Source organism: Apteryx rowi, unplaced genomic scaffold, assembly GCF_003343035.1.
Source record: "Apteryx rowi isolate R43461 unplaced genomic scaffold, aptRow1 scaffold_257, whole genome shotgun sequence".
Lineage (NCBI taxonomy): Eukaryota > Metazoa > Chordata > Aves > Apterygiformes > Apterygidae > Apteryx > Apteryx rowi.
Window position 1 is genome coordinate 724,196 of NW_020448941.1, and position 24,469 is coordinate 748,664.

At 35.9% G+C, this 24,469-nt stretch overlaps 1 protein-coding gene across 6 annotated transcripts in view; it reads left to right on the top strand.

Annotated features, from left to right (window-relative positions):
* The window catches only part of CASK (calcium/calmodulin dependent serine protein kinase), a 237,354-nt gene that overhangs the window by 196,908 nt on the left and 15,977 nt on the right, over positions 1 to 24,469 (top strand). For 4 of the 6 annotated variants that reach the window (XM_026067255.1, XM_026067258.1, XM_026067259.1 and 1 more), the window contains 8 exons: positions 2,085 to 2,273; positions 2,868 to 2,946; positions 7,785 to 7,870; positions 10,719 to 10,787; positions 17,326 to 17,394; positions 18,741 to 18,776; positions 21,576 to 21,772; positions 23,010 to 23,125. In XM_026067255.1, the coding sequence (XP_025923040.1) occupies positions 2,085 to 2,273; positions 2,868 to 2,946; positions 7,785 to 7,870; positions 10,719 to 10,787; positions 17,326 to 17,394; positions 18,741 to 18,776; positions 21,576 to 21,772; positions 23,010 to 23,125 (841 nt within the window). The remainder of the gene's footprint in view (positions 1 to 2,084; positions 2,274 to 2,867; positions 2,947 to 7,784; positions 7,871 to 10,718; positions 10,788 to 17,325; positions 17,395 to 18,740; positions 18,777 to 21,575; positions 21,773 to 23,009; positions 23,126 to 24,469) is intronic. The other 2 variants (XM_026067256.1, XM_026067257.1) reach the window with 2 other exon arrangements.

The following is a 24,469-nucleotide window of genomic DNA, read 5'->3' on the forward strand; positions in this document are numbered from 1 at the left end:
AAACGCATACAGTGTGAACATCAGGTCCTCAGCACCCAAAGCTGTCTACCCTGCTGACCATTCCTAATTCATTGCACTAACTGCTAACGCAGACATATGGTTTTTCTCCTCTGTTCTCTGCAACACCCCGATATGCCACTGCCTGAGGATAATACCAATCCTGAATCTGTAGCAGATGTGGTTCAACATTTAACAGGGATACATGCTTGAAATAGACAATAAAACAAGGTACAATGGTACTCAGCCATGTTCTAGGACAGATTGAAAAAAAAAGAAAGAAAGAAAACAGAAACGGTACTAACTGGTACTCAGCTCCTTTTTTGGAATCTGACAAATTAATCTTATTTATCTTTTTTGCCTAAGTACTACACAGAATTGCAAAAAACATTTTACCCTATGAAGAAAGACCACTTTTTAAGTATAAATTATTTTCATTGTGGCATATCAAAATTTAATATGTTAAATCAAGCAACAAAAAAAGTGAGTCTGAAATCATCTTTTATAGGTATCTCTATTTCCAACTGATATCCTCATAAATTTAAAACCAGCTGTCAGAATTCTCTTGCTGCAGTTCCATAAAAAGTATTTTTGATGAGGACTAAATAGTTTTGATAAATTTATGAAATTATCCTTTAGAATATGGTACACTTCAGAAGTGCTATCATGAGAACAAACTTAGGATTTTATAGAAGCCATGAAAATCCCATTACTGCCTTGAATTCCACTTCAGAAATACATTTTGTAGGGATGTTTTTGTATCACTCATTTCAGTTTAAGTCCCCCTTAAACATTTTAATTGAAGACTGAGCAGTTGCAAAGTCAGATTTCTCTGCCAAAGCAAATTCTAGGCAGTCAGTCTCAAGCCTTGCGAGACTGGGTTTTGCAAGTTAAGAAGTTACGAGCATTCGGTGTATTGTTAAATGAAAATTATCAACACATTAACTATAACATAGATTGACCAAACTGCTGTGGTGACTGATATTCTGCATTATATATTGTAAAAACATGGTTTGATTTTTCAATCCTGAACTGAGAAGCCCTTCTCTGTTTGGTCCTTGATGAATTAATAGAGGTATAGTATTAGCACGTTCATGTATAAATCCTATTTAGTTTTCAGACAGAAGCAAGCTAGCCATAATATCTTCATTAGTAAGAGTGCAATGCAAATATGAAATGGAGATGATCCACAGAGTTCTTAAAGATCCCCTGGGATGAGTACTACAGAAAAGCCTGATACTCTTTGAATACTGCTTTGCAAATGTTTACACTTTGTCCAACTTTATCTCATAATAATGTGTTACAGTTGTATAGGCTTAATGTCTTTGCCCTAGCTTAGAATGCTTACACAGTCAGTTGCTGTGCTTATCAAAGATATTTAAGTACATTTAATCAGTTGCAGTTGTGCCTTTCATTACAGCAGGAAACAGAGTAAAAATAATGAAGTAGTAATTGAGCAATTTATTCTTTTAGACTAATTTTTATCAGGCATTTGGAATTTGGTGTGATTGTGCTGGGTCTGTGCTTTGAGGGGACAGGGAGAATATGGAAGTGGTTATGTTAGTAAACAATAAAAAGCAGTATTTCATTTTTTCAGTCAGTACTGACCCACAGTCTGTCTTTGTTATAGTGAACTACTACGGGATCTGAATAAATTTTCATTTTACAAGGATATTCATTATAGAATAGTTTGCACTAAAAATCAGCTTCCTAATTTCTATGTCTAGGCATGTAAATAGAGATAGCCTAATTCTGACCTTAACAGTTCCCATTAGTTTCAATAAACCTTGCAGGTGTTAAGAAGGTAAGGGAGAAGGGGAGCAGCAGCATTCTCACTGGGATATCTGCATTAGAAAGCTAGATTCACTCGTGCAGATTTCAAAGGCTGGGCATGTGTGTATGCATTTGAAGTCTGCTGAAGTTTATATTAGATTCCTTTAAGAGAAAAGTTCCTATATAGAAAGTGAGGCAGTAGTATCTTGGATTTGCTCTAATTTTTGGAGAAATACAAAAACACTTAACAAAGAATGAGCAGGGACATCTGAGATTATGAAAGTCTCATATTTTGTTACTGTGATTTCCTCTAGGCCTTACTTCAAACTCATGATGTAGTGGCACATGAAGTTTACAGTGATGAAGCGCTGAGAGTTACACCTCCTCCCACCTCTCCATACTTAAACGGAGATTCTCCAGAAAGCGCCAACGGCGACATGGATATGGAGAATGTAACACGAGTTCGACTGGTACAGTTCCAGAAGAACACAGATGAACCAATGGTATGGAGGGAACTTTAGTATTTTTCTTGACCCTTTACTGTTAAAGACCAGTGTTATGGTGATTTCAAAGCAAGTTTCTTCACTTTGAAGTAGAGCTGCCCATATAGTTGGAATAGTTCAGCATCCAGTGTATACACTTATCCTTCTGTGTATATCCTCCTGTGAAGGAAGATATTTTAAAATGCTATGCATGTATTCACACTACAGGCTGTACCACTGTAACTGATTTTGTTGAAAAACGACCTTGCAGTAGTTATGCTAGATCAAGCTTAAAAACAAAACTGTGCTGGACTGTTTGCACTTCAATGCAAAATTACATTTTTAACAAACCAGAATCTTATATGCTTGTGTATTAAATTATTGCATCTTCATCTGATAAATGGCATCTGTTTTCACTGCAAGGTAATCCATCTGTAAAATTAAATATATACCCTGCCCATATTTAAGTGGCATATTTAAGCAAAGGTTTTTATGTTAAAATTTGTACCCTATCTTCAGACTTTCAGGAAAAGTGACCATTCTTAACCACTGAAGAATTACAGTGCTGAATGTTTTAATGTTTTATCTTAAGAGTATAACAATTTCTGTCTCTAGGGAATCACTTTGAAAATGAATGAGCTGAACCATTGCATCGTGGCAAGAATTATGCATGGAGGAATGATTCACAGGCAAGGTAATCATCTGTCGTAAGTAGTTTTATTTTCAAATAGGATTATTTAGATTATTTTGTACAAAATGTAGCAAAACATATTATTCATTTTGATTGCTACGATTCTGTAGTAGTAGACCTCTCTATCTGGATGGAGTCCTGTTTACTGCCTTTATCACCTTGCAGTTTTAGAGGTCTGCCAGTGTTTTCAGATAAGGGCCCATATGTTTCCTTAATTAGGGGAACAGGATTATAGCTGATCAAGAGATTGAAGTGCCAATAGTTTTTTTTAAGCCATACTTATAAAATACTGTTTTAAAAAAAAAAATCTTTAGGATAGTTACAGTACTTTTCCTTGCAAAATGAAAGAGCTTTGTTCAGCAAAAAATTCAGGCTTCTCCATGTCTTTTCACAGAATTCCTGGGGATCTTTGTACATTCAGTGTTGAGGCTTGTAAAAATGATTTGGGAAACAGAAATATTTCTTGTGCCTACAACTTGAATTTTTATTTCCTATTTTCACTACTATAGCAAACCCTGCAGACACGCATCTTTTCTCATCTCCGGTCTACTCCTTTTCCTATTTTGTATATACAGATCAGATGTCAGAAATAACTAATAGCTGGACTTTGTTCTACTTTAAACAGATATAAGCTTCCCTGTTAGGTTGTTAGCTGCAAGTTTGGATCGCACCTTTAAAAGGTTTACTTTAGTTTTTCCGTTTTGTGAACTTTTTCTTTTGATAAAGACAAAAATTGTCATAATTTGTTAGACCAAAGTTCCTTGTAGCCTTTTGAAATAACCCTATTTCAAAAGAAGTTAGGAGCAGATCATTAGGAAAACAAAATACAAAACCGGGAAAAATGTAGTGATGCTTTCCAAGATATGTTCATTTAGATTCCTTGACCAAATCAAAAAGTATAAAAGTTGCTTTTCATACAAGCAAAGATGAGAATTTATATAGATTTGTATATTCCTTTAAAGGACTCTCTGAACTGAAATTTAATTGGATTCTAAAAGGGACTTTTAAAAGGAGATTGTCCTCTAAGATTTGCAGGAAGAAGGGTTTTTCTAAATATACTTAGGTAATGGTGATCCTCTACAGAGTATTGTTTCAAGTGACTGTGTTCCATTACTGGGTAATAAAAACCTTTCAAAACCTGTTAAAGAGTTCCAGTTATGTCCATTAGAACTCTGTTTTATTTCCTTTTTATTATACAGCACCTTTTATTTCTGAAAATTCCATTCTGTGTACTTTGTCTAGTTAAGGTAGCTCTTCTGCACATAGGTTTAGGTGGGAAATGAACCATACTTCAGTTTTTCTGTAGTCTTGTCATCTTTTTTTTTGAGTGTTTTTAATTTCGTTAGCACTCTATAGATACCTGTTACTTCACTGCTTCATTCAAAATGACTGTATTTAGGATATTTTTACTGAACAGAACAGCACAAATGTAAGCTGACAGTGATCTCAAGCACAACATATCTTTTGAACTCCCTTGACAGGGTCTGTGGCTTTTTTTATTTTGTTTTAAAAATGTTATTATTTCTGCTTTCTCCTCTTTTTGTATGGTAGACTGCCAGGCAGTAATGACAATAACTTAATAGTACTGGGAGCGTTACAGGAACTGTATAATTTCACTTAGTGCTATTAAGTGCAAACTGCGCAATTCCAAATCACAAAATACTGTAGCTGCTGTGAAGTCTGCCTATCATTTATATGCCAGCTGAGTCTGGTCCTGCTGATTAAAATTATCCTTACTGAAAGGATGAGGAAGTTGAAGTAGGAAGATAGGATTGTAAAGATGCTATCTGCTTTCATGTTCTAGAGGATTCAGCTTGATGAATATGAAATATCAGTTTTAGTTGTTAAAATTTGTCAGTTCATTGACCTGTCTGCTTTTTTAGGGTAAGTATATGAATTGCATCTTGGATCTTAGGCTTAAGTACGTCTTGGTTTTCACTCTCACATCTGTGCTTTAACTTAGCTCAAGTGTCCATTCATTTATTATCCATGTAATCTGTTTAGACTTCTTATGTTGTAAATATATTTTCAGGGGATCTGCTGCATATAGTCTGAGCTCTTAACAGGTCTCACTGTCATAACCCACAGATTTTTTTCCTGATGACTGACTGGTTTTGGGGTATGTATGCCAAAAGGTGAATTCACTTTAAGATTTGTTTTAGAAGAGGTCCCAATGTGGCATTTTTTGAAAAATCAAATTCCCAAAGAAGAGAGAGGACTTACTGTCTGCCCATTTAACCCAACAGGAAAAACAGCAGTTGTACATTATGTATGCTACTTTCTCAAAGTGACTTAATGTCAATCTCACCAAAATAGAATTACACTGTGATTTTAAGTCACTGATACCCTTGGATAAGGTTTATGCAATTCTAACAAAATCCATGTGACGACTTGGTGAAAGTATGATGGTGTATTCACAGCCTCATAGTCTCCAAGCTACAGAATTTTCCTTTGGCTACAAAACATATTTCTGAATAGAGACTCTGAAAATTTGTTCCTTCTTCTCCCTAATAGGGTAGGAGCTCTTCTAATTCTGTGTAGAGCAGCAGCACGCACTTTCTAAAAATGTCTTCACTGTGGCGTGCAAAGACAACGAAGGAAATCATTTACTCCAGAAATCCATTTATCCTTTATTATTACATGAATAAATCATGAATAGCTTATATTCAAAGTTTTGAATAAACATAATACAACCAGTTGAAAAGGAACCCAAGTTAGATGGTTAAGCATATCTGTAACAGGTCATGGGAGCAACAAATGGGAAGATTCATATTTAGAGATGTCAAGTATACTCTTTTCCAACAAGAATATATATAAAGAAAAGAAGAATTCTGCAAATAATAAAAGCCTCTTCCCTCAGTTTGGAAATTTCTTCCTGTGCTTTACCAACCCATCCACCCCTTACAACAAAATGACCCTCTGATGTTAAATGGCCATTCTCTATTCCCCACTTTTATGAATACTGCTACATTCCAGTCACATACAGAACAAAGTTCACTTCTGTCAGAGTAAAAGAAATGGGAAATGTTCCAGAAGAGGGGATTTTATTTAAGTGCACTCTTGAAATGATTTGATACAAAGCTACTAGAGAGTCAGATTCTCATTCTACTATTTAACTTCATCAGATTTATGTTTTGAATAATGCCAAAAAAACTAGATACTATTCCAGGGCATGTGCTCTTTGTAATTCAGTGTTATTGTTTCATAACAATTACACTCACTTCAAATACAATTTAGGTTTGACATGATACAATAAAAACAGGGCCACATTTCTTTTAGAATATTTTTTGAGAATTGGGTATTGAATGGCTTCCTGAGAAAGTCTGCCAAAACTAAATTCTCCAAATGTTTCACTAGAGATTTGGTCATTAATATTCTAGATGTGAACTAGATTAATTTGAAATTCAAATGCAGGATTGTTGCATTCACATTCAGTAAAGTATTAATTGCAATAAATTTTCTGCTGAAGAGTGGAAGAATTGTGATGAATCTTTCTTTTTTTATCATTATCAACAGATTAGCTTCTGTAGAATTGCTCAGAGCACTTAATGTGACTGAAGGACTTAATCCTGAATGTACTGAAAGTTTTTGTAAACTTTGGACTCTCTTCTGCAGTACTGCTGCGTGAGGTTGGCACAGCAGCAAGGCAGTTCGGGATTGTTCTCCTTCATTCAGGCTCTGCTTGGGTTTATCAGACACACAGTTTGAATTTCATATGTTTGTCAGGCTCAATGTTTTACTAGTGTGGGTGTTCTTTGGAAAAGTGACTATTTTAATCCAGGAAAAAGTTTAAGAATTTAAAAAAACCTTCAGAATTCTAGTTGACTTGCTTTTTTCAGGTGATGTTCTATAGATATACTTTTGGAGGGGGGAAGTTTGTGAGCTATTTGTTTTCCAAGTAAAATTGATTGTATCAGGTACATCMTTCAGAAAAGGATACTTGCATAAATTATTTAGGTCATACAGCAGAAAGTAATGTACATGAAGTTAATGTTGTATCTGTGTGGAATGATGGTCTTGTCACATTATTTCGTTATAGAGGAAAAACATCTTCTGGCTAATAATAAGTCGTGGAGGTTTTTTGAAGAACTACTAGAAAATTAGAGGGGCTTGAACTACTCAAGTCTAAAATTATGGTCCAAAAAGAGCCTGCTAGATTGCTCCTAGTCTGGAGAATATGTAATTCATTGGTGCATCCCTGTTGATCTCTTGTAGTGTCTTAAAAGTCCTGTCATTCTAACTCAGGGCATGCCATTCCCATTTCAGCTTCAGCAGATCAATTTATGACTCTTCTAAGATAAGCAGAGATTTGCTTCATGGTCTGAGGTTGTAGAGAGTCACACCAGGCATCTGCATTCAACTTGGCGTTACCTGTACATACATAAAATGCATTTCAAAATCACAGAAATGAAGAAATAAAACAGCTGACAGATAAAATTGAGTGTGTGGCCAGAGACCAAACTACATTAAGTAATTATTTGATAAAATACTTGTCTCTAATATTTGGGTTTGGTGATTTCGGATAGATATTTCTGAACGTTTCCAGCTGACTAGCTGCAGGTGGCTTTCTATTCAGCATGTAGGTTTTTGGAGTGTCCTGGTAAGCGGACTGTTGTTTTTTCCCTGTACTATATATGGTGCCAGGGCATCTTATGCTGGCTTATTGACTTCACTCTGAAAGACCAATTCCTAATGCATAGCTACTATTGTCCTTTTCTGAATTTAGCTCAAATTCTTACTTCAGTGTTGTTTCATAATTATGGCTTTGTATGAATGTTAGTATTGTCTTACAGTTTTCTCATAACTGTATGTGGTGATCATCTGTTTTGTTAAATCTGCAGGTACGCTACATGTAGGGGATGAAATCCGAGAAATAAATGGGATCAGTGTGGCAAATCAAACTGTAGAGCAACTACAAAAAATGCTTGTAAGTGCCTGAAAGCTTGCTGATGTTCTTTATAGAAGTGTCGTCTTTTGACAAAACTCTTCACTGCAGTGTGGCTTCTCCTTTTTCTTGACAGTCTGCATGGGCCTGTAAAATCTTACTGTTATAGCATTCAGGGAACAGGCTCTTCCCTTTTCTTTTCCTAGTGTCTTTTTTGCACATTATAGTGTCTAGTGTCTTTTTTGCACATTATACAGTCTTTTGCACATTATACAAGAAGGCCCCTCCGGATACCATTTTATTTATTCCCTTTAGTCCCAGGGAGAATTTCATAGTCACCAAATCATTCCTGACAAATATATGTCTGACCAGCTCTTAAAAAAAATTGAATGATGGAGGTTCCCCAAACTCTGGGCAATCGACTTTAGTGTATAACTGTCTTACGTTTTAGAAATTTTTTTCTAATGTCTACATCTCCTTTGTTGCAATGCAGTAATTTCTTGTCTTGTCTCTCATGGACATGACAGAAAAAATACTGCCTACTTTCTGCTACTCATAGTTAGTCTATGAAGATTATGCTCTGATTCTTCATATCTTCAATCTAAACCAATTGTGGTCACTGAGTATACTGTGCAAGAAAAGAAACTTTGCATTCCTATTGGTATAATTGCTATGCAAATCCAAAGACAATAACAGTAACCTCAGGAGGTCTCCAGTCCAATCTCCTGCTCAGTACAGGGTCAGCATTGAATTCAGCCCAGGTTGCTCAGGACTTTGTCTAGTTGAGTCTTGAAAATCTTCAAGGACAGAGATTTGACAGGACAGGTGCCTCTTTGGGCCGCCTGTTCCAATACTTGTTTATCATCATAGGGGAAAAAAGTTTTGCTTGTATCCAGCTGAAACCTCCCCTATTTCAATTTATAACTATCGTAGCTCATTCTCCCACCATACACCTCAGTAAAGAGTCTGGCTCCATCTTCTTGGTAACCTCTTCTTAGGTACTGGATGACTACTAGGAAGTCCTCCCTAAGCCTTCCCCTCTCCAGGCTGAACAAGCCAGTTTCCCTCAGCCTCTCCTCATACATCATGTGCTCCAGACCTCTGACCATCTTGGTAGCCCTCTGCTGAACTCGCTGAACTTTATCAACACACTTGCACTGGGGGGCCCAAAACTGGGCACAGTATTTCAGTTGTGGTTTAATGTATGCCAAAAAAGGGGGAAAAATCACTTCCCTCAATCTGCTGGCTGCAGTCCTGTTGATACAGCCCAGTACGCTGTTAGCCTTCATGGCTGCTATGGTGCGTTGTTGGTTCCKATGTAGCTCACTGTCCATCAGGCCACCCCCCGTCCTTTTCTGCAGAGCTGCTACTTAGCCAATGAGTGCCCAGTCAGTATCGCAGCAAATGGTTCTTCCTCACCAGGCGCAGGACTTTGCATTTGGCCTTGTTGAATTTCATGAGGTTCCTGCTGGCCCATTCCTCCAGCCTGCCTAGTTATCTCTGAATGGCAATCCTGCCCTAAAGCAGTGTGTGATAAATTATAAATTCACTTCTCTCTCACACCACCTATTGTTAAATGATTTTAAAAAAAAAGAGGGAGAGAGAAGCACACACTGAAGTGGGATCGAACAGTGGGATGCACTTCTATTTGTAGCCAGAAAAATAAATTCCTAAGACATAAATTGTGTCATATGATCTGGGACAGGATTCTCACATGTGCAAATGGCCCCGTTATACCAAATTCCTTCTTCAGTCCATGTTGGGAACATTTAGAGTGAAAAATAAGTCGTCATCTGCATAAATCCTGAATCCAGATGTCAAGGCTCACCAGACTACTCCTGTCAACTGACTTTTGGCTTCCTGACTTGACTGAACTCCATTACTGTATTCAGTATGTCCTATCATGCCATACACTAAAGTAGTGACAAGTTGCAAAGATGATTGTACATGGTTATTGATGTTACAAAGAAAGCAAAAATACTTCAAACTCCCTCTGGTTCTTTGCAGAAAAACTCCATCTTGAGCCTTGCTGATGGTCAGTTTTATATTCCATAACATTTTTTTTTTTCTGTGTACAACCCTAATCCTGGGATCTTGGATGGTATCGCTATTCATTTTGTTGTGTCTAAAACCAGATGGACAAGCTTAAGTAAGTCCAGGCAAATTGCATTTTGTTGGCTCACAGTAAGCCAGCCAGAGAGAGAAAGGGAAAAGGCACCAAGGACTCACTTGAAGTGGTCTGCTTACCTTTCTGCCCAAATCAAATCCTGCAGTTGTCAGCCATGTGGTGGCATTTATATGCTACCTGACATTTAGGAAAATATGGTTATGCAAATATGTTGCCACGATGCACAGCTATTCTGCAGTTACTACCTGTTACGAATATTCTTTACTATAATAAATGCAAACTAGCAGGTCCCATCTTCTGTCCTGATGAGAGGCTATCTTGTTTCTACCCATAGTGGAGTGACATGCAACTCTTTCAGAAAGCCTGAATATTGTTTTAAAAGGAAAGAAAATGTCACTTTTGTAGTAGAGACAGTGTAGATCACAAGAATATAGCTACAAAGAAAAGGCTGAAACGGAGGAAGCCTATGCACCTGTGCATTTCTTCCCTGAAAATACAGTTCTATTTTCTAGACATTTAAAAAACAGGCGAACAAACTGATAATGTATGTTTGCTTTTTAGATTATTAAGAGACCATCTAAAAGTTTGTTTCCAAGTGAAGTGATAAATTTGCCATAATATTTTAGCTTTTCTAAGTATTTACTTCAGGAAAAAGTACTGCTGCTCCTAAACTAGCTATGATGGTTTCCTTTCAAACATTAGCGATTTGGGGATTTTATCTTCAATGTCCTAGTCATTAAAGAAGTGTTCCTCTTCTTGCAGAGGGAAATGCGAGGGAGTATCACCTTCAAGATTGTGCCAAGTTATCGCACGCAGTCATCATCCTGTGAGGTAATGAATTTAATGAACCATCCCATTTCTTCCTCAGTCCTGTAACTAACTGCCTGCTGATGGCTGAATGTTACTGCTTTCTGGGAAATTGTTTCTGCCTGTCCTGTTAGATCACGCACACCAATTTTACAACAAAGATAACGGAACGTGAGTAGGTCCCACCTACCTACTCAGCCCTGCCTTCATATTCATCTCATCAGCACCTTAACTAACTCTTTACAGCCTGTTTTAAAAAATGGGGAGAAGGAGGGGATCCTCTAGAGTTCCTTCAACTCATGCATTTAGGAAGTCCCTTTAAAAATGACATTTTAAAATGCATTCTCCAGGAAGTCTATTAGAGTTCCTAAGCTGAGGAATATTCCTCCTTTTTTAAGCATAAAACATTATTTCATTGCTTTGGGCTGTTAAGGGTTAATTGAAGAATCTGTTTCCGTATAACCCTGTTCAGGTAAATTTGTGATGGTTGTCTGTAGCAGTTACATGTGGCTTAATATTATGTTCCCATGCAAAATTAATATTTTGTCATTGCGGAAGAAAAATAGGTTTAGGGTTCAGTTCTCATTGAGCTAGAAACTTGATGTTATAGTTTTTGCACAGTAAAACTGAGATTGATTCTTTTTTGCTCACAAAGTTATGTTCCAGATTTCATTTGAAGGAAATTAAATTCTAGAAAATGGCTACTTGAGAGATACGGTTCCAGCGTAAGCATACAGATGGCATATGCCCTATGTATTTGGTGCCAGTCTTTCTGTGCCACGTGCTTAACTGCGCAAGCAGTTCCCAAATTAGAATTACAAGAGTGAAGTCACAATCCATGTTGAAGTCAAGCACCTTAGCTTAATTAGACCTGGGATTTCATCTTAATTGTTTTTATGTCTCAGCAGATGCTAGAACATATAGAAACTGCTATTGTGATTCAGAACAATCAGTTTGGAAAAAAAATACTTCTTTTTATTTGCCTTCTGTACTTTTAATAGAAGTCATCAAGAAATAAAAGGTTAAGATTTTAGAGAAAGAAGGTTTGACAGATTTTCACCTATGAGGTCTAATTTCCTTAAGAGGTATAAATATAAAAGCAAACATTTTTCATGAGATTCAAATGCTTTTGTAAAAAAATCTCAAATAAAAATTTTAGAGTGTGTTGAGGAATTTATGTATTGACTCCTATGCTGTAACTAGCAATAATAATGAAAAGTACCTTGTTTCCCAGTATTAAAATACAGGAACTGGCAAAACTATATACTTCCAAGGAAGATGATTATTTGGAGAAAAATAAGTCCAGCATATGAATTTAAATTAATACCATTAAGTGTCATTTTAGTAGTAGTGGGTCGTCTCTTTTCCTTAGTTTTCTGTCTATAGGTTCTTCACAATATTTATTCCACAGGAAAGAGGAACATGGACTCTTATCTTCATGTGGACAAAACAGGAAAACTAGAAATGGGTGATCAAAGGCAGGGAAAAAAATAAGCATGTATATTTATCACAGTTTGTGGCTTTTTTTTGCATTCTTTCAGTCAGAGGCACGTGAGTCTATTCCAACTGCTCTGTCACAGCTATGACTTTGACTAGCTTTTCAAGTGTTAAGAGTATACACAAAAAGCTAACGTTTTAAATTCATCCTAATAAATCATCTCTAGTCCTTGTTACAAATAGATAGTTTCTTTCTCAGAATTTTTCAGGATTGTGATTCAGATGAGGAATCAAGTTCTTAGCCATTCACAGAGGCCAAAAATGGATGTTGAATGTCATTAGTAAGCCACAAAAAGCATTCCTTCTAGTGCTCTCTGGCAGAATATATACAGAGATATCTGGTCTTCACTGGTTTGTTGCTATTTTACTAGTTGAGCTAATTTTGGCAGTACTTCAGATATTTCTAGAACTCTCTGTTGGGTGTTTTTTTCCTGCCTTCCATCATGGACAGTTGCTAATGTAGTGTAGTTTTACCAGCAGTGGAATATAAAATAAATCAGCCATTTTTTCAAGTCTCCTGCCATGATCACATCATTGGATTGCAAAATATCTTGTTAATCTTAAATATGCAGAATTAAATGTTCATAGAATCAGAGATAATCTGCCTACATCCCCTTTTATACAGAATCTGCCTATATGCCCTTATATACAGAGGTATGGGGCGGGGGGAAGGTTAAGGGGAACCTATTTTCAAGTAACTGAGATTTGCATCTCACTTGTCATATTTTTCCTCTTTCGTGGACATTTAAGAGGAGTGTTGAGGTGACGCTTCCTGAATATCAAGCCACTTTTGCATATACAGGGAAGTCTTGTCCTTACAGGATGTAACAATACTTCAGTGTCACTGGGAAGTTTTCAAAATCTCAAGTGAAAAATTTCAAGTTTTTTAGGGATTCATGCACCCATGCCTTCCATTCAGTTATCAGGGCTTCCAAGGCATTCTTAAGGCTTTTTTGAAGGAGCTGGTGGTTTTGGGGGCATTGTTTTTTGTTTTTAACTTTTGAACTTCCATGTTATGCATATTGCAACTATACTTCATCTTGAATTTTATTTTTCTTACCTAATGTTTGTTAATTTTTAAGAGAAGCAGTGCAGGTATTCTTAAAAGCAAATAGCTTTAGCTACCAAATCTCTGATGCAAAAGGAATATAGGAGTTATCAATTAAGATAAACTATTCATTGAACACTAATTGAACACATTGAAACACTAATATCCCTGGAGATTATTTAGGAACACTTCCGTGCTTCAGAAGTGCTCTTTGACTTATTTGCTGTGTAATTTTTCAAATCAGCCACACTAATTCTTTTTTCCACAAAATTTGAAAACATGTCCCTACTCTAATTTCTACAAAGAAAGTAGAAACTGGTGCAAGAAACTGGTTTTAAGGCTGGGTTTGGATTTATAGTCTGTCATCTTGACAGTCAGTTTAAGACTTAGAAGCTTTTGATCACTAACACACAGTTCTGATTTTGCAGAGTAGACTTTGCTTGAAAACATAATACTTGTGAGTTCCCATAGAGTCTTGATCAGTGATCTACTGTGAGAACATCTGTGTTTAGTAGTCAGTGTGGTGCACAGCCTGAGTTATTCATATATCTATATAGCACATTGGCCAGGATGTTGGTTTTTCTGCTTCAGATACCAAGCAAATTGCAGACTGATGCATAAATGTGAACTTAAGTATTAATTACAACATTCTTCTAATGGCTGATGACTATATGCCATGCAGACATTTCGCCTGATACTAGGTCCAACTGAGTAAACATTTTGCTCTAGCTACATGTGCATTCTTACCTACCACTGACAAAAACCTCTGAGTAACTTTTTATAGTTTTGGATTTGTGAGAATGCCAAGGGAAGTACATTTGTTTTACAAGGAACTTTCCATATAAACAACAACTCTTATGGTTGTCTCTGTGAAACATTTCCATTGCTTCACTAAGAAGAAAAGCCTTTATATGCATATATATAAGATTTTTAAAATCCAATGGTAATCATCATGGATTTAAGAATAATATTTATGTAGCTTTTCTTTAGCCTTGCAGTGTTTCCATTATTGCTAAGACTGTAAACCTTTTTAGAATGTAAACCTTTTACAGTTGTATTAAAAATACTTCCAGGAAGATTCCTTGAGCAAAACTGGAACTGAAATGTATTTGCAGATTTTTCAAAAGTCTCTCTCATTCTTCTGGGGATCTGACAACCATGTCATTAATCAAGTTGTTCTTGTCAGGATCTAAGCTGATAAGGTCATATCCAGTAGACGTAATTGACTTGTTATAGGATTGCATCTCAAACTTTTTAATTTATCATTCGTAATCAATACATAAGAACAAGGAATCAGTCCTGGGAAACTAGTTTTGCCATCATTTGGAAATGGCTGTGATTGTTCCCTCTAAGGATTCGGCTGTGGTGCTTGAACTGAAGAGCAAGAATCCAAAAGTCTGCTGCTTTGTTATTTGGCTTGGGGTTAGACAAGTTTGAGAACTGTAGATATTCAAGTAATACTGAAATAAGATGATAGCCCTTCTGCACGACTCAGAATCATCTGATCCTCCAAATGTTTTTCTGCTCTTATCCCCAAGAGGACTAAGACACTTTCTCATTTAGTGGAGAAACAAACTCAAGATGCAAGCTGAAGTTTTCCACTCTAGTTCTAAGAAGTCCTAGCATTCTACAAGGGAGTCTCTACTCATTCCATTCTGTCTCATTAGACTGTGCATAATATACAGTTTTTCTCTTACCTTTGAGCCTGATATTTTCAGAAAGAAAGGTCAGGTTTCTAGGAAATAAGAATCTAAATGCCTTTGAAATTGTGGGTAAAATGACTAGATATTTAAAAACTGTACAGATGCTTCTTGACTAGCTCCATTTATTTATTTCTTACAGTTAGTACTGAAGTCACCAATAGTAGTGAAAAATGTAGATTTTCCCCCCCCCCAGTTTCTCATGATGAACATATGCCTCGAGTAATATGCTGTCTTCTGAGAGTTGTTTGAGGAATATGAATCAAAATATTCTCAAACCAGGAAAATTTCCTTCAAAGGGAGAAGCCATCAACAGAGTTCAGAAATACATGGCATTCTTCACAGGACTCAACTTGTTTTTCTCCAAATCACTTTGGTGCTTACAGCATTTTCAAAGTCTTCCCATGCCAAACCATCACTTGACTAGATCATAGCATGTAGATCATAACAAACTAGATTTAAAAAATAAATTTAAAAAATCCCACCAAAGTAAAATTAATCCTTTACCTCATCTTGAAAGTGAGAAAAATTGGCAAAACCAGAATTGTTGAGCTGAAGGCCCAGCTGCTTTGTGGAGGAGATTGATATAAGTGGAAGATCTATTTATGAGAAGGAAACTGCTGCTTTTTTGGAAAGTCTGTCATCTCACTATTTGATWTTAAAGGTGCAGATGATATACCGTATACAAAAAATGGAGTAACAGTCCCTTTAGGCATATATAATCTTTTTTTGCAATAAAAAGTAGCTTATGTGGTCTCATTTGAATGTTTGAAATTTGTTATGCTGGAATGATTTTGTTAATAGAACTAGAACTGATTTTCCCCCAAGCTCTTATATATTGCAAATAACTGCGAGAGCTAAATGAGCATGCATTTTGTTCTTAGACATGTAGCAGAAATATACAGACCTTCTTACTTTGAACCACAAAGACTTTACAGCCATAATACTGTTAAATCTGTGCTCAGCTGTATTAAAATCAAAGCATGCATCTAGATAGCTATGTGTGGGACTTCATATGAAGTCAGATCAAATGAGTCTTAACAAAAAGTCCAGAAGCTCTAAATGAGTTTGTTACACATGAAGCATATGGGCAGCAAGAGTGATAAAGTATTGCTTGTTATTTTAATTGTTTGTTGATGCCTTAAAATAGCTGTGAGTTCTATCATGTAATTACTGTACGTTAGTGAATATTAATGGCGGAGATTAACTTGATGAATGTTGTTGCATGAACAGTTTAGCTGCAATTCTGATATCTAATGTGTTCACTAAGGGCACTTGTGTTGATAAAATGTGGCAGGGATGACTTGTTTCTTTGGAAACTCTCTCAGCCCTTTATTCTGCTATCCTTGATTTTATGTTAGCAAACATTCTTCAATGGACCTTTGACGTGGAACATTATATTCCAAAATTCCTTTGGGGGATAAGGGGATTTTTTTAAAACAATGTGCGAGTTAATTATTTGATTTCCTGAAGATGTGGCTAATTAAATTCAGTTTTCTGATCTTATGGAATTAAGTACTATACTTTAAAAAAATGGGAAAAAGATTGCTCAACAAGTGACTTTTTTGCCTTTGTAAGACCCAGTCACAAATTCCTATTCTCCTTTCCATAACATTTTCTAGTGCACACTCTGCATCTGTTCTGTTCTCACTGAAGTGTAGGGCTACACCGGTAGTCTGAGTCAAGAAAGGTGCCTTTTTTATTTGATACGTTTTGGCAAAGTTTAATGTTAACTCCCATAAGAATATTGGAGGAAAAAAAACTTAATAAGCTGTAGAATGGATGAGGAGGGGGAAGAGAGTATCCAACTTTCTTCTCATATGTCAGCTTCAACTGTCTTTCAGACACTGCATATAGATCCATCTTACGGAGTAGAAACTGAGCGACATTGACCTCAGCATATCTGAAAAAAGATTTGAAAGCTTGTTTAAAATGCAATATGTGCCTCATTCCATTCCAACTATTCAGCATATAACTTTTAGGTAATTACCTTTAACAAAGACTCCAATGTGGCTAATAGCCTTTAGCCTTGTCAACCGCATAAGAATTAAGAGGTCCCAAACATTCAGTAATTAAAAATCTGTTTGATTGCTAAGGCAATATAAAAATAGTTATTCCATAGGATACATCAAAATGTCAAATCTGAATCTCCAGCTGTGAAAAATGTTCAGATTTATGGAGTTTGTTGTGTGGAAGCTTTCACAGACGAAGCAGCTAAGTAAACGGTTATAAGGCTGTGGATGTAACTGTTCATTTACTTATATCTGTGTTCCTGTGATAGTGTTGTGTTGTTAATGAACCTTGTGTCTTATTTCAGAGAGATTCCCCCTCTACATCCAGACAGTCCCCAGCTAATGGTCATAGCAGCACTAACAATTCTGTTTCGGTAAGATTTCCAGTTCCACACAGAGAAAGTGTGAAAGTTTTGTTGGTGCTCATCTACCATTACTGTTATACTTATCGTGTGCTCAGTGGAAAATTATGTTCTACTGATAGAACCAAGGTTATTACGTATATAACTCCCCATTTTCTTTTTTAAGGTTTTTTTCCAACATATTCTTCTCATTAAAAGCCATACAGTAAGTTAAATGTTAATAACTGTAATGTGACACTTCAGCCATCTTTAAAACATTGTTAGCGGTTTCCTCAAAGTGAAGCAAAGGTTTAAAGAGGGAGTTTTATTTCCATCCTAAACTTTGGAAGCAGTGTTTGAAGAAAGAATAATTGTGCAGTTGGTATTCCAAGACATCTTAGACTCTTAAGTTTTGTGTTTTGAGAGACCTCTGGAATGTGTCCTGGTTTCCGCTATCTGAGTTAATGAATTGGTGTGCCCTCTGCTGTTGTGGTACGTGCACATACTTTGTGAAATATGAGCCTTGCCTGGATATGAAAAGCAAAAGGAAGTGGCTTTAAACTGCACTACAAGCCAAGCTACTATCATCACATCTTTAACACAAAGTACTTCCTGTTTCCTATGTATTCAGGTAGAAAGGTGCTGTCGATCTCCTGTATTTGGAAAGCCTAGTAGATGCTGAAATTTGTGTTGTTCATCATTTGTCATTGTTCTGACTAATGTAGTAACTGTATATGCAAGTTCCTTCAGTCAGTGCTGTCAGTATTGTGAGTTCTTGGGACTGGCTAAAAAAAGAAAACAGAATAACTACGCCTTTAACTAATAAGAAAATTACAACTTAGAAATGATTTGCCACAGGGTAAAGTACTTCAATTACTACAATGGAAAGTAATTATATGGATGAAAAAAATAAGAAATTTTGGTGAATTCAATTGAATTTGTAACATGATTCGTAGTAGKTATCTTATTCCTTGGCACAATTTATCACTTTATACATTTTTTATCATAAAATTTTCAGTATTTATTATAGCATCCTTCTGTTTTAAAAACAAGTCTAAGCATTAAGTGGAAAAAGGCATTCACATCAAAAGCCTCTTTCACTTACAGGTGCTTTTGTGTTGAAGATGCTGCATTGTTTATTAAAAAGCACATTTTCTACCTGCTTAAACTTTTTACCTGCTTTCTTCAGCTTGCTGCTAAACAGCCTGGGTTTGAGTTTTCTTTAAGAAAAAAGTATTTCTAAAAATGGGTCAATGCTTTATACTTTTGTCTGACTTACCATTTTATTATTATGTAATATGAATCACTAACAAATGATGCTGTATACCCTTAAAAAATAAAATGAAAATTTCTTTTCCTGGGTTGACTTTATTCTGCAGGACTTGCCATCGACAACACAACCAAAAGGACGACAGGTGAATAGATATCCTCCACGGGAATTTTTATAAACTTAGCTGCTAGTGAACACCCCTGCTTATCTTTTTCCCTCCATATTCTGTATGTGCTGGACTAAAACATTTGAGCTTGGGAAATTTATTCCATTTTTCCATTTTTCTTTTTAACTCATTTGTATGTGGCTAATTAAAATAGCATTTTTTCATGTGTCCATACATGTGACAGCTGTCATTGTAAATTTAACTTGAGATGTTGTTTTAATTAAGAATGCATTAATATACTTACTGTTGCACAAGCAAACAGTGACCTACAAAGCTTTTCAAAGAATAAACTAAGGACAGTTTCCATTAAGAGTTGGTAAGTCTGAAGATAACCTCATATGTTTTCAGTCCTAAGGACCAGATTCACTAAGATGCCTAAACTGTGTAACCTGCACCTGAATAAACCAGTTGTACATGTCATCATAAACCAAAGAAAGATCTTCCCTCTCCAGAGAATTCCAAGAAATCCCTTTAGGGCTTTGCAGATGGTTCCCCGTCATTCTCTATGCAATTTTAAGAATTTTTTTTGAGCACATAGCATCAGGTGATTTGTGATTCATCTTCAATAACTGCTCTTTTTATATGTAGCATTTCCAGAATCTGCCTCTGAATCTTTAACTATGGACTCAAGCTCTTACTCTACCAAGGGTTTTAATAATATTTCTTGCAATTTATCTTCATCCAAAAGTCAATGGACTCCGTGATCTATAGTCTTTGAAACTCTTTTTGTACTACTAGCTCAGCTGTAATATCTATTACACAAATGCATTGCTCTCATTTTATTTCACATTTTTAAATCTACAGCTACATGGTTCTTTCATCTTTCTGATGTCTTCTGAAGTTTCAAGGCTGCTTGAATATAGTTCCGGGAAGGCTCTGTAAAAGACCTTCCATGCTGTTAGCTCTCTCTGCTCCACCCTTCCCCCCCACTCCCCCCACTCCTGAAGCACTTTTCCCAGGAGAAAAGAGTTAGTTCAAGACAATATCAGCATGATGGTTCTCCTCAGACTTAAACCATTTATACCTTTTTTTAAGATTCTTTTCCCGTTGAGCCAGCATGTTTTTCTGGTAGCTTGTCATCCTTGAGACAGTAAGGGCTTGGATAACAGGTACACTGGTATATGTAAGGAAGCCTGCAACATTCCATCAACAGCCACTGTTATCTCTGGATGAGAATAAAATGGATAAGTAGGGCTCAAACTGGAGCAAGCAGTTTAAAAGAAAGGAAAAGCTTCTAGATGGTAAAAATACTGCTCACTTTTCTAGACTCGGATTAAACAGGGGGTCAGAGCAGTATTGACTACCTCATAGAAAGCAAATTAGTAAGTAAAAGCACCTGGTTTTAAAATATCCTATTTTTCAGATTTAAAAAATAAATGAAGAGGTTGGGTGACTTGTCTAAAATCACACACTCAATAYGTAGCAGAACAAGGATCAGGTTTAGAATATTAAATGTTGAGTTCTGTATTAGTATTATCATCAGATGCTCTCACTTTAAACAGATATAAGTACTTCAGGTACAAGATAGTGGAGATTAGTCATTTTAAGTTAATTTATTCATATAGTTGGGTTGCATATTTGGCTTACTGTAGAAACGAACTTTTTAAAGTGCCATAAGTAGTGCTAATACTGGATATTTGCAGCTTTTTCTGGAGCAGAATTTGAGCAAGGTTGAAAAGTGTTTGGTACAGTTCAAATAAAGGATATTACTTTGCAATATGAAACAAATTTTTAAAAGTCTAGTCAGTTTTTAGTTAGAAAATAGCAGAGTACACATGGCTGAGTCTCTGCAGGGTGATGTGTGAAGTTCATAAACTGTACAAATTACTCAAACCCTTACATCTGGTCTTGTAAGTAACGTAATTATTGAAATGGGCATCTGATTTTTCCTCTTCATTCTGTATCATTGTGTTCATGACATTTAACTCTGATTTTTAAGATCCTTGGATACATCAGGACTGTAGTTARCAACCAAAACTGGATTTCAGTTTTCTTTTTATTTCCTAGGGTTGTTTTCTTTCTATTTCCTAGTGTTGAGGACCTCACTAACACATAAAGCAAGGATTGGTATATTATTAAAATTGTGAAGTCAAAGTCCYCATTCTTACTGTTTATGTGCCTTGGAAAATAACTTACTCAAACCATTAGTTTTCATTTCTATGGGAGCAGACTTTTACTGAAAAAACTATGCAGAGATTTCCCACATTCCCCCTAAACAACTCTACGTGGTGGGCACAACCCTGGATTTCCTATTTAATCTAAAGAAAATTGGTATTAAAATTTCAGGCTAAATACTAATGATCGATAATGTAGCACAAGTCCATTACACTGTTCAATAATATTTCTTGTCATCAATTTTTTAAAATTTATTGTGCAACTTTAGTTGGTAATAAACTACAGCTCAAGTTATAAGGTGCTAGCTTTCAATCTATAATGATTTATGACAAATAATATTGATCTGAGGGACTCTACCAGTTTACTGCAGATCCACATAGAGTCTTCAAAAGTGTAAATGTATTTGCTGTTGCTGTTCAGGTTTTACAGTATGTAGAAGACATGAGCATTTAAAATAACATCACATCTCCATTGTTCACTGATTGTTTTTCTTTTCATTTTCAACTATCACGTATGCTTTTGCCACTCAGTTTCTTCCTCTGCTTGTTTGCAAACTGTGTGTGTAACTACATGCACATATCAAATTTTCATCTGTTATTCTGTAACAGTAATATCTGTATCAGTAATAATATGGCAGTGTCTTTTAAAAACTCTTCTTTATAGATATATGTAAGAGCACAATTTGAATATGATCCAGCAAAGGATGACCTCATCCCCTGCAAAGAAGCTGGCATCAGATTCCGAGTTGGTGATATTATCCAGATCATTAGCAAAGATGATCACAACTGGTGGCAGGGTAAACTGGAGAACTCCAAAAATGGTACTGCAGGTCTTATTCCTTCTCCTGAACTTCAAGAATGGTATGACTTAGGTTTTCTACAGAAATGAATCTAGCTTTGCTTGTATTTCTGTCTTTCATACTTTTCCATTCATGTACAGCTAGTTTTTATGTAATTTTTCCCTTTTAAAAAAAAAGACTATGTTGCCCCAGATTCTGTGCTATTGATTATGTTTTCATATATGCATAGCAGCAAAAGTTGCATGCAATATCAAGTGTATAGTTACATTAGAAAAATAAACACCTATTTTAATAAACATCATTTGTGCATTCTGATATGCTTCAGGGAACTAGGACTGAAGGTTAAATGCAAATGTTTCTATGAGGGTATCAAATCAATTTCTTTTTTAGGTTCTAAACACTGTTTTCACCAGTCCTGCTGGCATGCATGTACATGCTGCAAGAATGAGGTGTTAGACAGCTGTGGAGCACAAAGGTCATAGAGGGAGCTGGGTCCTTCCTCCCCTTTTCCTTATTCTTGTGAAAGCCAAAAAGTAGAGAGAAATCATAGCACAGAGATTCATGGATGATAGGATCAATGAACAGTAATGGCAGCCATTACTGCAAGAACAGTGTGAAGCGTTTAACCCACCTCTGGCAGAAAACAGCCTGTTTAGTAAACRTCCAAAGTGTTGGCCAGAGTTTGGGCAAGTGCAAGTGCTATACCGTGAGTGTTATGGCCATAACTCAAGAGAGTTTATCAGTATGGGTAATCTAGCCCAAAATATTTCATACAAGATTGGCCATGTAAAAGAACTAGAGTGCTTTAAGAGTTTAAAAGCACCCATACTGGCTGAGGGAGATTTTGCTAGAGGAGGAGCAAGGGTAGATGGCCGTTGCATTGCGTTTCAAGAGCTCCCTGGCGTAGGGGAGACACTGGTATACATCACAGCAGGAATTCATGCAGTACTTCATCTTAAAGGTCAATGTCAGGAGACTTCCACAGCTTGCCCTGAAATAATTCAGACCATAGTGGCCTTTCCAGACTTTGTAGTCTTCCAGTCCAGACTGCTRCAAAGTGGTCTACAGCCATTTTAGTTTCCCCTCCTCCCATGCTCCCTTGATCTGTGAGCTTTATGATCTACCACAATCTCTATAGCAAAGTATCTCTGTAAATAAGTGCTTTTCAGTCATCAAAATAAAGTTTTGAAAAGTTTTACTGTATTCTTGTACATTAAACAGCCTTCTTTTTCTAATTCTAATGGCTTTTAAAAATACATTTATTGCAACAAAACATATTTTTCTACTCCATATGCCAGGCGAGTCGCTTGTATTGCCATGGAGAAGACCAAACAGGAGCAACAGGCCAGCTGTACTTGGTTTGGAAAGAAAAAAAAGCAGTACAAAGACAAATATTTGGCAAAGCACAACGCAGGTATGAAAAAAAAAATTCAAGTATCTTTAACAGGTTAAAATTTTTGCAATCTAAGCCTTGCCATTAATTGCTCAGCTGGCACTGTTATGCAAACCTAATGAGTTACTTAGAAAAAGATAAGTAAAATCCTTTTTATGCCAACATCACTCTGCTTGTTCTTTGCTATTTAAACATAGTACTTAGCCGGTGAGAGTAAATGCAAGCAAGCTGCAACAAAATAAACGCATCATAACATACACTAATACAGGCTTACATTGCTTTGGTTTCTATATTTAAAGGAGCAATAGAAACAACAGGATATGAATTTTGCGATCTGTATGATCTATTTTATATTGTACTGTGCACTACAGAAGACTTTCCAGTACCATCACTGTTAATAAGTGTTTATAGTTATAGATTATATATGTGAAAACATCATGAAGGAACATTTTTCTTGAAGACTTACAGCTGGAAGGAGAATAAGAATCACTGTGTGTTCAGCGTGTAATTTCACAGTTACCAAATTGGGCAAACTGAAAGTTTTTCTCCTCACAGTGATTTATGTCTGAATCCTGAGTTTTTGAATTCTCTCTAGATTGCTGAAAAAATTAATTGTTTTAGAAAGTTTTGAAAACAAAAGCTTGTAGACTAAGCTATCTTTGCTGAGGAAATTTCATTAGTTTTAGCAGGAAGGAAGGAAGAACCCATTCTTCATGAGAAGAGGAAGTTAGTTCATCTTGTTTTTAAATATAAAATAGTATAGAATCTACTTTTACTGCTTTTTCATTGATATCACACACTATGATGATAAATATATTGTGGTGGTGTCTTGAGAGACTGAGATTATCAGAATTAAAGGATGTATTTGTCCAATTATTATAATGAAAGTATTTTATATATTGCATTAATTGGGAGGTAGGGCGGCTACAGTTGTGTTCTTAAACACATRAATTAAAAAAATACAAATATGTATTTTCACATTTCTTTTTATCTGTATAATCTTAGGGCAGTATCAGATCTCATAATATATTAGTACTACAAAATTTAAATTAACTTAAAATCGATTTGAAATTACAATTAAGAAAGTCAAGGAACAGTAATTGTCTCTTATATGCCTTAATTCCCAGTCACATTTAGGATTTTCACAGCTGAATATAAAATTGCTCATTACTCCAAGACCTGTTTTGTACTGTCTGTGATTGAGACAAATATAGATTGATAGTTTTAACTTGTTTTCATTCTTTTGCTGGCTTATCATTCTGAATGTTTTTAAAGCTTTCACTTCACTGCAGTAATATTAAACCATGTTTTACTAATTATGACCATAACAAAAACTGTTGAGAATAAACTGGATTTTATGACCTA